Consider the following 13523-nt stretch of genomic DNA (forward strand, 5'->3'; position numbering starts at 1 on the left):
CCCAGAGCCCATGGACGCCCAGGGCAGAAGCACTCTCAGGAGCGCCACTGCAGCCCCAGACAGCCTGGGCTGAGAGCAGCCAGAGCAGGGCCCCAGTGCAGCCGTGTCCTCCCACGCTGGCACCGGCATTTCCTTTACACAAGTGGAGGAGACCCAGGCACGGCTCTGAGGCAGAGAAAAGCAACCACGGGGGCTGGGACATGGTTATTGCCCCCCACATGCCCTGGGAAGGGCCCTGCAGGCCCCATAAGGGGCAGCTGCCCACGCGTGCCGGGCAGGTGCCGGCAGTGCTGGGGCTGGTTCGCACCGAGCAAACCGCAGCGGCGGCACCGGGGCCGTGTTGTGCTGACAGAGGCCCCAGTTCCCGGAGCAGGGTCAGGTGGGTGCCGCAGGCAGAGCCAAGCTCACACCCCAGAGCACGTCGCTTCAGGGCCTTTATTTTGGAGAAAGTTAAAGCCTGTAGATACAGCAATAAAATATACAAAAAATAAAATTTTTTACATTACTGAATGCTGCCCCGGGCTCCAGGGACTGCAGCTGGAGGCAGCTGTGGCGAGGGAGCAGAGGGGCAAAGGGCCCTCATCGCCCCTGAGCATCCCCAGGGTCAGCCACAGACCTCCCACCCTGCTCCCACACAGCTTGGAGGGGCTTGCCCAGACCCCACAGCCATGGAGATCCTCCCTCCTGCCCTCTTGTTCCCTGCCCACCAGCTGTGATGCTACTTGGAGGGAGCAGCTCTCCCACTGCCTCCCTCACCCCTCCACTGCTCATCCATGTCCATTGCCCACTGCATGGAAAGGGCAGGAGGGCTTCCCCCAATTCTGGTAATTGCAGGACCACAACCATCAACCCCCCAGAAGTCAGGACACCTGCCCTTCACAACACCCAAGTCACCATCCTGCACTGCCCCACAGCAGGTTCCTCTCCTCACATCCACCTGCTCCCTTCAATTCTTGCCCCTTCCCACCTTAACTGCGAGGGCCAACCTCCAACACAAATGCCACATGAAGCCCCCAAGAAGCTGCAGACCCTATGCCTGGCCCCTCACAACCCAGAGAGAAAGGGACAGGCCAGGTGCCCCAGCCATGCTGGTGCTCCCAATTCCCCAGAGTTCAACTGGTCTAACTCAGCACAGTGCTGGAAGCAAGACTGTGCTTCCAGCACCAGCCTGGCCACAGGGAAGCCAGGGCAGCCCCTGTGGCTTCACCCAGCTCCCAAAATGGGCTACAGCTGCAAATGCTGGTTACACACAAGTGCCATTACTGGGTAGCAGCACTGCCCTACCTCAGGGCCAGCAGCCATCCCAAAAGGAGCCCAGGCTGCTGGCATCGGCCAGACCACTGTGCCCGAAGCAGGAAGCTGGGGATAAGCACAAGCAGCTCCCAAACCTCTGGGCTCCCAGCAAACCCAGGCTGAGTTGAGCAGGGGCAGTGCCTGCTGAGTCCAGGGCAGGAGCACCTGGATACAGCCACTTGCAGCTCTGAGCCCTGTACTGGTCATCCTGGCCAAAACCAGGGCCAGGTGTGTGCAGAGAGGGGACTCACCCCAGCACCCCGCAAGATCTAGGAGGTGCTGGGAGCAGCAGGGCAGACCCCACTAGATGGCAAATCCCCTCTGCAATTCCAGACTTGTAGGGTCTTGTGGGTTTGGGTGCAGGCACTCAGGGTAGCAGCTTCCAGCAGAGGGACCAGGGCTGTGGAAGCATTTTTAGGAACTGTGGCTGCAATTGGAGGCAAATAGGCACTTGAATGAGCAAAAATAATAGAAAACTGTTATGGAAGGAAATAGAAAAACGTTCATCCCCCTCCCCCAGAGATGAGAGGCACCACCCCAGAGAGGGGCTGCTCTGTTGGGTCAGGTGAGGACCTGACCCATGCAGGGACCCTGGCCCCCAGCTGTTCCCGAGGGCAGGCCCGGAGCAGCTGCAGCCGAGTGAGACAAATCCAGGGGAGCGCTCTGGAGGTGGGAAGGCTGAGCCCAGGGAGGGCCCCGCGTGCCGGCGCAGCCCCTCACATGGGCGAGGACGCACACTCTGGGGTCAGCTCCATGTCGAAGGTCAGCGACTCTGCGGGCAGACACAGCCAGGGTTACGGGGCCCGCGCGTGGCCGTGGCCAGGGCCCCCTGGAGCCCCCCCCGACTCACCAAACTGCCCACCCGCGTTGTTCTCTGCGCCCTCGCTGCTGTTGCCGAACTGCATGAGCGAGTCCAGGGTGCGCGGGGACATGGGCAGGTCGATGGTGTTGCTGAAGGAGGTGCTGTCCGAGGGAGAAGAAGCACAGAAACCTCCAGAGTCAGGGCCTGGCCAGAGCTCTCTAACACCCCCTCTACCCGCTGAGGGGCCCCCGGGCACAGCCCAGCAGCCCCCAGAGCTCTCCAGAGGAAAGGGGCCCCGGAGGGGAAGAACAGGGCTGTGGTTTGGGCAGCAGCCGGAGCCTGGCTCAGCCCCCACCGTCACCCCAGGCTGCGAGCCCCACGGTAACCAAGCAAAGCTCAGACAGAGGTGGAAAGAAAGGAAGGAAATCTCTCCCTCAAGCAAGGCTGAGCACACAAACACCCCCCAAGCACTGACAGACAACCCCCAGGAACACTCACGGGGTGACACAGATGAACTTGGTCTTCAGGTACGGAGCAGCACCTACAAGGAGGGAGAAACTTCGTCAACAGCCACCCAAGGACAAATCCTTCTTTCTGCCCCCAGAACATAGGCAGTGCCCACCCTCTGCCCATACCCAGTGGGACCCCCTGGCTGGTCCCACACTGTGGCTGTGCCCTCCAGAGATGGCACAGGGGTCCTGGCTGCTGACAGCCAGTGCTATTCCCAGAGCCTCCCTGTGACAAAGGAGCCACAGAAAGTCAACGACTACCTGAGTCCGTCGCTTCCGAGTGCTCCTGGCTCTCGGAGCGGCAGTACTTTCCAAACGCCTCCTCCTTGGGGATGTCTGGGTACAGGTACACCAGTGGGGACACCAGGATGTTGGTGGCATCCATGATTTTGTAGCCCATGATGATCTCCGCAAACGACATGTTGTTCAGCTGCTGCTTGGTGTAAGGCTCCACTGACTGGATCTGCGTCTTCCCTGTGCAAGGAAGGAGAATTTTGGCACAGAACAAAGGCAGGGCTGCCTTCAGACACCTCCAGAGCAGTAGGGACAAGATGGGTCTGGGGCTGTGTTAAGCTCTACCAGGCATACAGCAGACCACAGGGCAGGACTGGGACCTGACTGTGTTCAGTGCCACAGAAAACTGTGCCCATGGGCAGCACATGGGCACATTCACCCAGAAGGCAAAAACCAGCAAAGGGCGGCCAGGCTCAGAAGTTAACCCATGTAGACAGCTTGCTGGGACAAGGACAAAGGACAAGTGCTTATCAAGACAACCAAGCCCTCTCTAGAACCCGAAATGTCAAGCCAGGCACCCAGGGTAGGAGTGAGGGTAGAGCTCGTACCACTGATGTCCTTCTCCACCCATGTGAAGGTGATGCCACCCTCCTTGCTGCTCTCACTGAAGCGCAGCAGAAAGGTCCCTGGGGGCTTGGTGCTCAGGATGGCTCGCTCCCGCTCCTTGCTGATGAACCCCATGATGTACCTGGTCAGGAGGAAGCAAGAACAACAAATGTGGGTCAGGGCACAGGAGCAGCTCCTCCAGGATGTAAGCTCTGCCAGTTCTGCTCAACAGCAGAATTCGGCATGGCCACTGACATTTTATGGATTCCCAGGCGACTTTTCACTCTAAACCAGCAAAAAGTATCCCAGGATAGCACGCCTGCACATGGATAAGGCACCCCACACCATCAGGGAACCTGTGGGACCCCTGTTAGACCCCAAGGTCCAGTCTAACAACAGGCTCTGGGCTGGCACTCACCCTTCGTTCCACAGGGCCAGGATGTATTTCTTCACCAAGTCAATGATGTTGTCCAGCCAGACCCAGAAAGAGAAGCCTTTGCCAGCCATGTTCTCCTGAGGAAAAGGCAGAGAGGCTGCTAGCACAGCTTGGAAGAAGGGAACAGCCAAGAGAAGGTGCTCAGGGAAGAGAGGAAATTATACCTTGCAGAACTTGGCCCAGGTGATCTGACAGCCAGAGTAATTCACACCTGGTCCTGGCAGAGAAAAAAGAACACAACCATTTCAATAGAGTTATCCTTCCAAAGACACCATTTCCAGGATTTGTGCTATTTGGAAGAAAACCAAGCAACTGAAAATTACTCAGGCCAAAAGCTCTCAGCCCAAACACAGAACTTCAGTCTTGGATGACATGTACAGGTGGGGAATCACCCCAGGGGACAACAAGGACAAGCAGGACACCATGCCACATCACCCCACTTACCCAGCAGTTTTTCTGCCAGAGTGGTCAGCTGCTCGATGCTGAGACCGCGCTTTGTGGTGGAGGAGAACTGCCAGCTCAGCACCTCTGCCACCTGGTCCCAGGTCCCAATGGGTGGCTTAGTGAAGAAGTTCACGTTCTGTACGAGGGAACACACAGCCCTGAGTGGGACATGGGTCAGGAGCAGGGCCAGGTACTGCCTCAGCCTCGCCTCACAGCCTCAGTTTCCCTCTCTCACCACGACACCCCCATCCTGATACCTGCCCTGCTGCCTTCTCAAACCAGCCCTACCTTGGGGTTGTTGGTCAGCATGTTGTACCACAGGATGGATGCCCAGGCATTGGGCATCTGGCAGATGTTGGAGATGACCACCACAGGCAGCGAGTGGGTCTGCAAAGAGAGGATGTAACCATGGGTTGGGACAAGTTCCAGGGCTCCACCCAGGCCCATGGCGGTGGAAGGCAGTGACCCATCCCTCACCTCCAGGTCGATCTTCAGCCCCTGGTGATACACCTCTGTCTCAAAAGTGATGAGGTGCAGCTCCTCGGTGACTATCAGTGAGGCCTGGGGCAGAAGGGGACACCGTGAGCACCTCAAGACACCCACCCTCAGCCCAACACACCACCACCAGACCCAGCACAGCTGCTCAGAGCTGGCCTGGCAAGCTGCCAATGGGCCAAGTGGTGCCAGTGGACTCCCTGCCTCAGGGCAGGGCTCCTGCATCCCCTCCCAGCTCAGCTGCCCCTGTCAATGGTCAGTCCCCCTCCCAGGGCCCCCAGCACTCACATCACAGTTGGCTCGGCCTCCATTCCCGCACCGCTGCTCCCGCAGGGTCTGCAGAGAGAGGGACAGGCTGCAGCAGCACCACAATGACACGTGGCTGTTCAGCAGCAGCCCAGGAGCTCATGATACCCACCAGGTGTTTGAACTCTGCTGAGAGGCTGCCATTGTTCGACTCCTCCATGTTCATGACTTTGGTGTTGGTCCCCAGGATGTTAAACTTCCGAGACCTGGGAAGAGGAAAGAGTGTGGCTGACAGGGCTGTCTTGGAGTGAATGTGTGGTAGGTTGTTTGCCAGGAATAAAAGCAGAAACGAGAAAAAAAGGACCAAAGCAAACAGTGCACTTACCCCCGAAGTGCTGCAACATCCCCAGAGTCCCTAGAAAAGGGGAAAGAGACACGTGGTCATGGCAGTGGCCTTCCTACCCCAATGCAGACAAGCTGGTGTCCTTTTTTAGCTGCATCCCATCCCACTCAAGTCCCATGAGCCCCAGAGGCCTTCCCCCCAAGTGGGAGTGAACCTTCAGGGCTCAATGCCACCCTGCACCCTCCCCTTCAACTGGGGACCACACTGGCCCTCATTGTGGAGATCGAGCCCAATCCAAGGGCAGCAGGAATCATTTCCATCCCAGTAAGCCCACCCAGTGCCACTGGATGGGAAGCACAGGACTCACTTGTCAATGCAGACTTTGATTTTCAGCTGATAGTTCAGCTCTGGAAACTTCACCAACAACCTGCAAGAGGCAGCAGACACAGAGCATGAACATCCTGTGCACAGAAACTGCTCCTGTTCCACAGGGCACCTGGCACAGCCCCCAGTATGGACCAACTCCTCCAGCAGCCCTGGGCACATCACACAGGCCTGGGACATGTTAGCCCTGACACCTGTCCCCAGAATCAGGGAGGTGCTGATACTCCCCTGAGCATCCCAAGAAGCTTGTTTGTGACTGCCCACAAGCAAGCTCTGAACAAACCAGCCTCCACACTACTCTGGGCCAGACCCTGCCACGAAGGCACGGTTGGAAAAGGGCAAAGAAGCTCCAGGCAGAGCCTGGTGTCAGAGCAACCTCCCTCCATCCATGGAAGATGGCAGGGAACACAGCCCAGATGAGCAGCAGCTGGCCAGAGACATGCTGATACTTCCCACTCTCGCAGTGGGATTTACCAGAACCCAGCTGCCTTCAGGAAGATGGTGGATCTCCAGCCAGCCCTGCACTGAGTCATGTGGGCAGCACTCCAGCCCACTGGGATCTATCCTGCTGGTATCCATCCCTTCCCAGCACCAGTGCTCCCCAGGTAAGGTGGGGGGCTGCACCTGCAGCAGCACCTTCCCAGAGTGACCCCACACCTCTCCTCTCCCTCACCTGCAGGGAGGTGACCCACCTGACTTTGGTGGTGAACTGCACACCCGTCTTGATGACGAGGGGCCGGTCGGGGTGCATGGGCATGCAGGGCTGCCTCTCCACGACAAAGGCACTGCAGGAACAGCACAGATCAGTGAGACCTCACTGCCCACCCTCCAGCTATGACTGGGACTGCCTGTGGCTCCCGCCTGCCTTCAGCACCTTTTCATCAGGTTCCTGAAGAGCTCCACAATCCGCTCCTCCAGCATGGGCCGGTGCTGGACGATTGGGTCACCCTTATAGGATACTTTTTGCTGCAGTTCTTCCAACTTCTTGATCTGCTGTCGGGTCTGTAGCTGTGATTCGGCAAGAGAGGTTATCCTAGGGGAGCAGGGAGAACCAGCATTAGCTCTGGCTGCCAAGCCCACATTGTCCAGAGCAGAGCCCTCTTCTTCCCATGCAAGAACACACTCTCCATGCCAAACCAGTCAAGAACTGAGTGCATCTGTGGCTCCAAGCCCAGAGCATTTTTCTAAGCCACGCATTACAAACAAAACCTGCACGTGCCCAGGTGACTTCAGGGCCAGAAACTTTTCAGCAGCCTCAGAATCCCCCAGGCATGGAGCTGGGGACAGTGGGACACCTTTCCAGCACTGTGTCCACCGTTGTGGCTCAGTCTAAGCTGCAGGCTACACTCACATGTCCAAGCATCAGAAACCATTTTGCAAGGACATTTCCAGAGACCAAGAGCTCATTTCCACAGCAGGTGTATGAGTGCCACTGCTCTGGGGACTGACACAGTCCCAAGCCAGCTCTCACCAGTTCTCGAGCCGGTCCAGGCAGATATTGGGTGGGCCGCCAATGCAGGCAATCTGCTGCCTCCTCTTCCAATCTGCCAGCTCCTCATCTGCCAGCATCTTCTGCACATACTCCATGGCTGACAGCAGCCCAGCCAGCTCGCTCACTATGCCCTGCCAAGAGAGAAAGCAGAACCTTCGGCACCCTGTGACTTCCCCCACAGACCCACAAGTTTCACATTCACAGGCAAGGAAGAAGTCACTCAGGGCTGTGCTTGCTGCACTGCTCCCGGTTCTGGCCATGCAGGAACTACCCAACTCTGACCCTGAAGAAGGGGGATCTGTACCGAGGGAATGTGGAGGGCCAGTTGCCCCACTTACCCTGCGCATCTGGTCCAGCGCCGTCAGCATTTGCTCCAGCTGCTGCATCTTCTGCCGGGTCACTGACTGGTTGTTCCCGTTCAGGTCCTGCATGTCTGTGCAGAGGTGAGAAGCTCAACAACACAACGCTTCCACAGCAAAGTGCAGGCATCCTACAGCCAAGCAGGAACCTGGCACAGCCTCCAAGCACCTCTATGGCTCTCCCACACCCACAGAGGATAATCCTTCCCATCCCCCTGCTGTGCTTACAGCAAAGCTCAGTTCAGCTCCCTCAAGGGCAGCATCAGTGGCAGAAACAGAAGACCAGGTTTCTCTAATTGCCATGCAAATGCCCTGAGCCTGAGTGCATTCCCGCTGGGACTGGAGGTTGGAACACCTCTCCAGCAAGTTTCCTTGCAGGAACACACTGTGGTTTGCAGATGCTAATGGGCTGTCATTACCTCCTTGGCTTTTCAAAGTCTTGTAGTTAAAATCAAAGTCATCCTGGAGATTCTCCACCACTTTCATCTTCTGCTCCAGATCCTGCAAAGCAAGAGATATGATTTCATTCTAAGCACTCAAGAACTGTGCTGGGGAGAGCAGGAGGTGCCCAGGCAGACACGTACCTGCACCCTCTTCCTGACATCCTGCAGGTGCTGCTCCAGCATCTGCTGCTTCTCTGTCACCACAGCTGCTGTTGGATGTGTTGCCTGTCCCCCTTGCTGCAGAGGGGATAAGAAGGGCATAAGGACAGGGCTGTAACCTGGGGAAGCTCCCTCCCAGCCTGAGGAGGTTCTGCAGGGTCTTCAGCCCGTCCCTAACACACACTGGCAGCTGGCTGCTCACTTCAGCATCAGCTCCAGGGCAGCACAGGGTCAGGGAGAGGAGAGATGGGGGCACCCAGCTCACCACACCCAGCCAGAACATCCAAGCTGTGTCCTGGCTGTCAGGAATCAGGATGGGGGCCCTAGGATATCTGGCCACTGACCTGGGCTGCAGTGGCAGCTGTCTGGAGGAGCCGGGACTCTTCCCAGAGGCAGCGAGCCACGATGCGGGCTATTTCCATTGGCTTCTCCAAGTATCTGCTCTGTAAAGGGTCAAACACCCCACGGTGAGCAGGCACAGGACAGCCCCTAGGATCTCCACATCCCTGAGGGCTGTGGATGGTGAGCTGTGCCAAGGAATCGCTTGGACTCTCACCTACCCACCATGCCTACCCCTGCCAAGCTGCCACTTCCCACCTCACCTGCAGGAACTGCTTGATGCGGCGCAGGTTGTGCTGGTACAGGACGTTGGACTCCTGCAGGAAGCGGCTGTACTGCTGGTCGATCTCCCCCAGCAGGTTGTGGAACACCAGCGTGGCGTGTGACTCCTTGCTGGCAGCATAAGCCCTGTACAAGGGAGGGAGAGCCCTGAGTGCCTGGCATGGGGCAAGGGGCAAAGCAGGGGACCATGCAGGGGGGCTCTGCTCACACCCACCATTCCCTGTGCAACTTGCAGAATCATAGAATCACTTATGTAGGAAAAGACCTCTAAGATCAAGTCCAACTTGTGACTAATCATCATCTGGTCAAGTAGACCAGAGCACACCAGCAGCTGATGTCTGTGAGCACGTCCCACATGCTCATGGACAGGATCCAGGGCTCTGTGTCAGCTCCCTTTACAACTGAGGTCAGTGTTAGCCAGCCCTGGCTGGGGACATCCCCCTGCCTCAGAGCTACCTCTTCTCCTGGTCCAGAGTCTAACACAAAGTGCACAAAGTCCCACTCCATGCATGCTCCTGCTTCCCTCAATACCACACGAGCCCCAGGGAGAGAGGCCAGTCCCACCACACAAGGGGCCCAGGGAAAGTGACGGAGCTCCTCCAGCCCACTTCAGCCCCTGCAGGTGAGTGCTACGAGCAAAGTCCCCTCACTGGCATTTCAAAAGGCCTTACCAGTCCTGGCTTTCAATCCACGGAGCCAGGAACTGCCGGAGCTCCATGGGGAAGCTGTCACTGTAGAGCTGGTGGAGCTGCTCCAGGTACCGTGTGTCGAGCTGCTGTAGCTGGTTCCATTGTGCCATCCTGGCCAGCTCCCGAGACCTGAGGGATGGGCACACAGGTGGCTCAGAGCTGGCTCCCAGTGGGCTCCTGGCTCCCTCCTGCCAAGACCCAGCTGTGACCACTGCAACACCCTGAAAAGGGTTCTCTCTGGACAGAACCGGAGACAGCCAGGGCACAAGCCCAGGGCACAGTGCTCCAGGACAGCTGGCACGGGCAGGCTGGTCACTGGCAACAGGTAGGAATGAGGCTTTAATTTGGTCTCAAAGGCACCCCTGGTGGGCCCTGCTGGGAGGCAGGGAAGTGGCTGTGGAGCTTACAGTAAGCACGGAAGGCGGAGACTGCCAGGAAACTACAGAAACAAGGAAGGAGCAATTTTCAAGTTCACAGCTTGTATCAATGGAAATCAAACTGACACTAACGCGGGAACTCCAGCTGTGCTGGCAAATGAAGGCAGAGCTCCACATGACACCAGCAGTCACTTCCCTGCAGAAAGTGGTTTGCTTTTCACAAAGGTCCCTGTGCTGAGTGATGCAGCATCACTGCATGGCCTACTCTTCCAAGGGACTCTTTCCCCATTTGTCTGGGTGTGAAGAAAGAAAGGAAAAACATCCTGTGTGGGCTGAGGCACCGGGCAGGGGACATTGGCAGTGACATAGGAGTTAGAGAGATTTTAAGTACTCCACAGCACTGAACAGCCCCAAAGACAGGAACAGCTTCCACAGGACATTAACCTTGAACTACAACCCTCTGGTGCAATGCTCAGTGAAGTCCACATGAACAAAAGCTGCTTTCAGTGGAGCAACTAGTGAACACAAAAGGAGAAAGCCAATGGCCACGCAAAGTCCTACAGCCATGGAGTCAGACCTGGCTGATATGACAGAGCCTCTGTAATGCTGCAGACCAAGAGCTGGGCTGTGAGCTGTGGGCCAGGGCTGTGTGGGGCAGCACAGCAGAGATCCCATCCCACAGGGGGTTCAGCCCTTTGTGACCAGTTCTCAGCTGCAACAGCTCAGGGAATGCTCCTTCTGCCCCAGCAGCTGCAGGGCTCCAGCCCTTCCACTCAATCCTGGAGTCCACTCCTGCAGCATGAGTGGTGCAGGAGTTCCCCATGGAGCTGCTGGGGGAAAAACCCAACAAATGCAGAGGCCAGGCAAGAGCGAAAGCCCACCAGCCTGGCAGGGATTGCCCCGCCTGGACGGTGAGCTCAGCCGCCTCGCTTCCTATTGCGCCATGCCCCGGGGCGGGGGGGCTGCACCAGCCCCTCCGGAAACAGCAGCAGCTGCTGCCCCAGCCCAGATCCTGCCAGAGCCGTGTTTCCACCTCTGAGGAGAACAGCGCTGCAGCAGCATGGCACAGAAGGCAGTTACCTGGGCAGCCCCTGCGGTGCCCGGTGCCCAAGTGGCTCACAGGCAGACCTTCCCATCAGGCGGCAGAAACCGAGCCAGATGCCACATCTGACCCATGATCCAAGCAGATGTTCCACCTGAAAGCCACAATCTCGGCACTTCAGAGCAGTGCTGGAACCCCAGTCTGAGAGCACCAAAGCTCCCAGGCTGCCATGAAGCAGCGGCACTTGGACAGGACTCAGCCACTTCCCACTGCCACAAACAGCTGCGGGACAAGCCAGCTTGCAGCACTAAACTCCAGCTCCTCCTGGCATCCACACAAGGCACACTGACATTCCTGGAGGAAATGGGCCCTTTGGACACTCCTTACAGCAGCAGCTACCATTATCACGGAAGTTCTGACCCTGCCAGCCCTGGAACCCCACACAGGAGCCTCTATCTGGCCAGCCCCAACAACGGGAAGCCACCCTTGCCTGGGTTAAAGATCTGAGGGTTGAACGTTTCTGATTCTGCCGGGCTTGCCCATCTCTGTGGTTTGTCTCTCCTCCCTCTCTGGAATGGAGCCAGAAAGCAGCCGACATGGCCAGAACCAACACAGCATGATGCAAGCTCAGAGGTAAACATGCTGTCCAGAGCTCAGAACAGAGCTGCTAAAAGTAGATCAAGAGCTAAAGTTCATCTTTCTTTATCTCCCTGCAAGGGCAGAGCACAAGAATCAAGCCCAGATGCACAATGTCACCTGCAGTTTCTGGGACAGCTCTGCACACTTCAATCACACCGCTCAAAATGGAAGCAACCCTGCAACTGCTTTCTGTCTGCCTTCTCATTTCTGGGACACACCTGGGAACACCCTCCATGTGTGGCCCCACAACAAGAAATGCCCCTCTGGGGCAACGTGTATGGGGCAGTCACTGGAAAGGGCCTTAGAAGGACCTCGGGATTCCATGTCCCCTGCCGTGACATGAGTAGGATGAAGCTCAAGTCACTGACAGCGTTGCACAGGCCACATCATCTCAGTGCCGTCACAGGGTCATGACAGCTGCCATCAACAGCACTTCACACAGTCTCTGCACCAGCACCAGGCACCTCGCTGCCCCCTCTTCCACATAACCATCAACAGCCCGATGGAAAACTGTTCCACACAGCAGCCAGTCGCTCTGGCAGGTCAAGAGCCAGTCTGGAAAGGCTGCTAGAAGAATTTGGCTCTGCTCCTCTGGAGCGATTTCAAAGCCAGCCTTGGAGGTGGAAAACAGTGATGCAGAGATTTGCGACAGGAGGAGAGAGAAGGGTCTGGGCAACCTCAGAGCCACAGCAGGAGTTCCGGTCACCCCACAGCCTGCTGTTCCTCATCACAGCTCTCCAAAGTCCATCCCAGCGGAACTCCCACTGCAGCAGCTGCGAGCGACACTGTCACCATTCACCCCAGGGCACGGGACACCCAGCCCACGCTCCTTCTGTCCTCCACCACCGCTGCTCCAACAAATCCACAGGAAGCAGAAGAGTGGAGGAGTGACAGCGATCACCGTCGGGGCGGCAGCGGGGTCCATTCCCCGATGTGCACACCGGGCAGGGCCGGTCCCTGCAGGTGCAAAGGGGGCGGGCCCAGGGCAGCCCATCCTCCCAGTTCCACCCGCAGTGCCATTCCCGTGGCGGTGTCCCTCCGACAGGAATGCGGGGGTGTGCCACGGCCCGTGAGACAGGAGCCACCCACACACGGGCAGCGCCGGGAGCCGGGGGGCAGGAGCGGTGGGCAGCGCTGTCAGCCCCCGCAGAGCGCTCGGGCGGCTCGTTCTCCCGAGCTGCAGAACCCGACTGCTCCGCTCGTCACATCCAGCACCCCCGGGGACAGTAACCGAGGCAAGGCCCGGTCCAGGCAGGAGGCCCCGAGCTGCTGCTGCAGTCCAAGAGGCATGTGACAGCCCTGAGCTCGCAGCTCCACAGATCCCAGCGGGCTGTGCCCGGGCCACCCTTTCGGCTCCCAGTCGGGGCTCTGTCTCGCCATCAACATTATGCTACCAGCGCTGGGACAAGCCGCACCAGCCCGTGCCTCGTTCCGCACGGGAACCCCGAAGCCGTGTCAGCCTCAGCTGGACCCGGGCGGGCCGCACCTCCTCCGGCCCTGCCGGTCCCGACGCTTTTCGCTCTCCGACAAGCCGGTTCGGGCTCTGCCGCTGTGCCGGACCGCGTGCGGCGCCAGCCCGGAAGATCGACCCGAGCCGCGCTGACCGACTCCGCTCCGCACCGGGGCTCGGCCCTGCAGTGACGGGGGAGCCGGGACAGGCCCCTCCGCGTTATCCCGCGATGCCGGCCCCGCTCCCGCCCCGGCCCCAAACCGGCCCGGGAGACACCGGCTCCCGGCGACGAGCAGCGCCCGCGCGCCTCCCAGGCTCACCGGCGGTCCCGGCGGGCGGGGCGGCGGCTCCCGGTGACGGCGGCGATCGCGTCCGGCTGCGCCGAGGGACAGGACCTCCCGCGGCCCGGCCCCACCCCGCTGTGACGTCACCATCCTACTGCCAATGGCGACTCTGTGCT

The 13523-nt window shown here is 58.6% G+C and overlaps 2 protein-coding genes across 3 annotated transcripts in view; both read right to left on the minus strand.

The window, feature by feature from the left end:
* LOC136372157 (signal transducer and activator of transcription 5B) overlaps nucleotides 1-2256 on the minus strand; it is a 23270-nt gene extending 21014 nt beyond the window's left edge. The window contains exon 1 of the mRNA XM_066336625.1: nucleotides 2144-2256. The gene's annotated coding sequence lies outside the window, so the exon portion shown is untranslated. The remainder of the gene's footprint in view (nucleotides 1-2143) is intronic.
* Nucleotides 422-13478, minus strand: STAT3 (signal transducer and activator of transcription 3). Of its 2 annotated transcripts, none has more exons than XM_066336632.1 (24): nucleotides 13384-13478; nucleotides 9538-9684; nucleotides 8848-8992; nucleotides 8590-8688; nucleotides 8228-8323; nucleotides 8063-8144; nucleotides 7623-7717; nucleotides 7264-7415; nucleotides 6667-6825; nucleotides 6485-6577; nucleotides 5776-5835; nucleotides 5451-5480; nucleotides 5238-5331; nucleotides 5108-5155; nucleotides 4802-4885; nucleotides 4613-4711; nucleotides 4325-4460; nucleotides 4045-4097; nucleotides 3863-3957; nucleotides 3447-3586; nucleotides 2866-3078; nucleotides 2594-2636; nucleotides 2144-2256; nucleotides 422-2065 (listed from the first exon to the last, which is right to left on the minus strand). In XM_066336632.1, the coding sequence occupies exons 2-24, from the start codon at nucleotides 9663-9665 to the stop codon at nucleotides 2010-2012; spliced, it is 2313 nt and encodes a 770-aa protein (XP_066192729.1). In that variant the 5' UTR covers nucleotides 9666-9684; nucleotides 13384-13478; the 3' UTR covers nucleotides 422-2009. The 2 variants fall into 2 exon arrangements, with proteins under 2 accessions (XP_066192729.1, XP_066192728.1); XM_066336631.1 differs by having other exon boundaries at nucleotides 2863-3078.
* Nucleotides 13479-13523: the final 45 nt, after the last annotated feature.

The sequence above is a fragment of the Sylvia atricapilla genome, chromosome 27, assembly GCF_009819655.1.
Source record: "Sylvia atricapilla isolate bSylAtr1 chromosome 27, bSylAtr1.pri, whole genome shotgun sequence".
NCBI lineage: Eukaryota > Metazoa > Chordata > Aves > Passeriformes > Sylviidae > Sylvia > Sylvia atricapilla.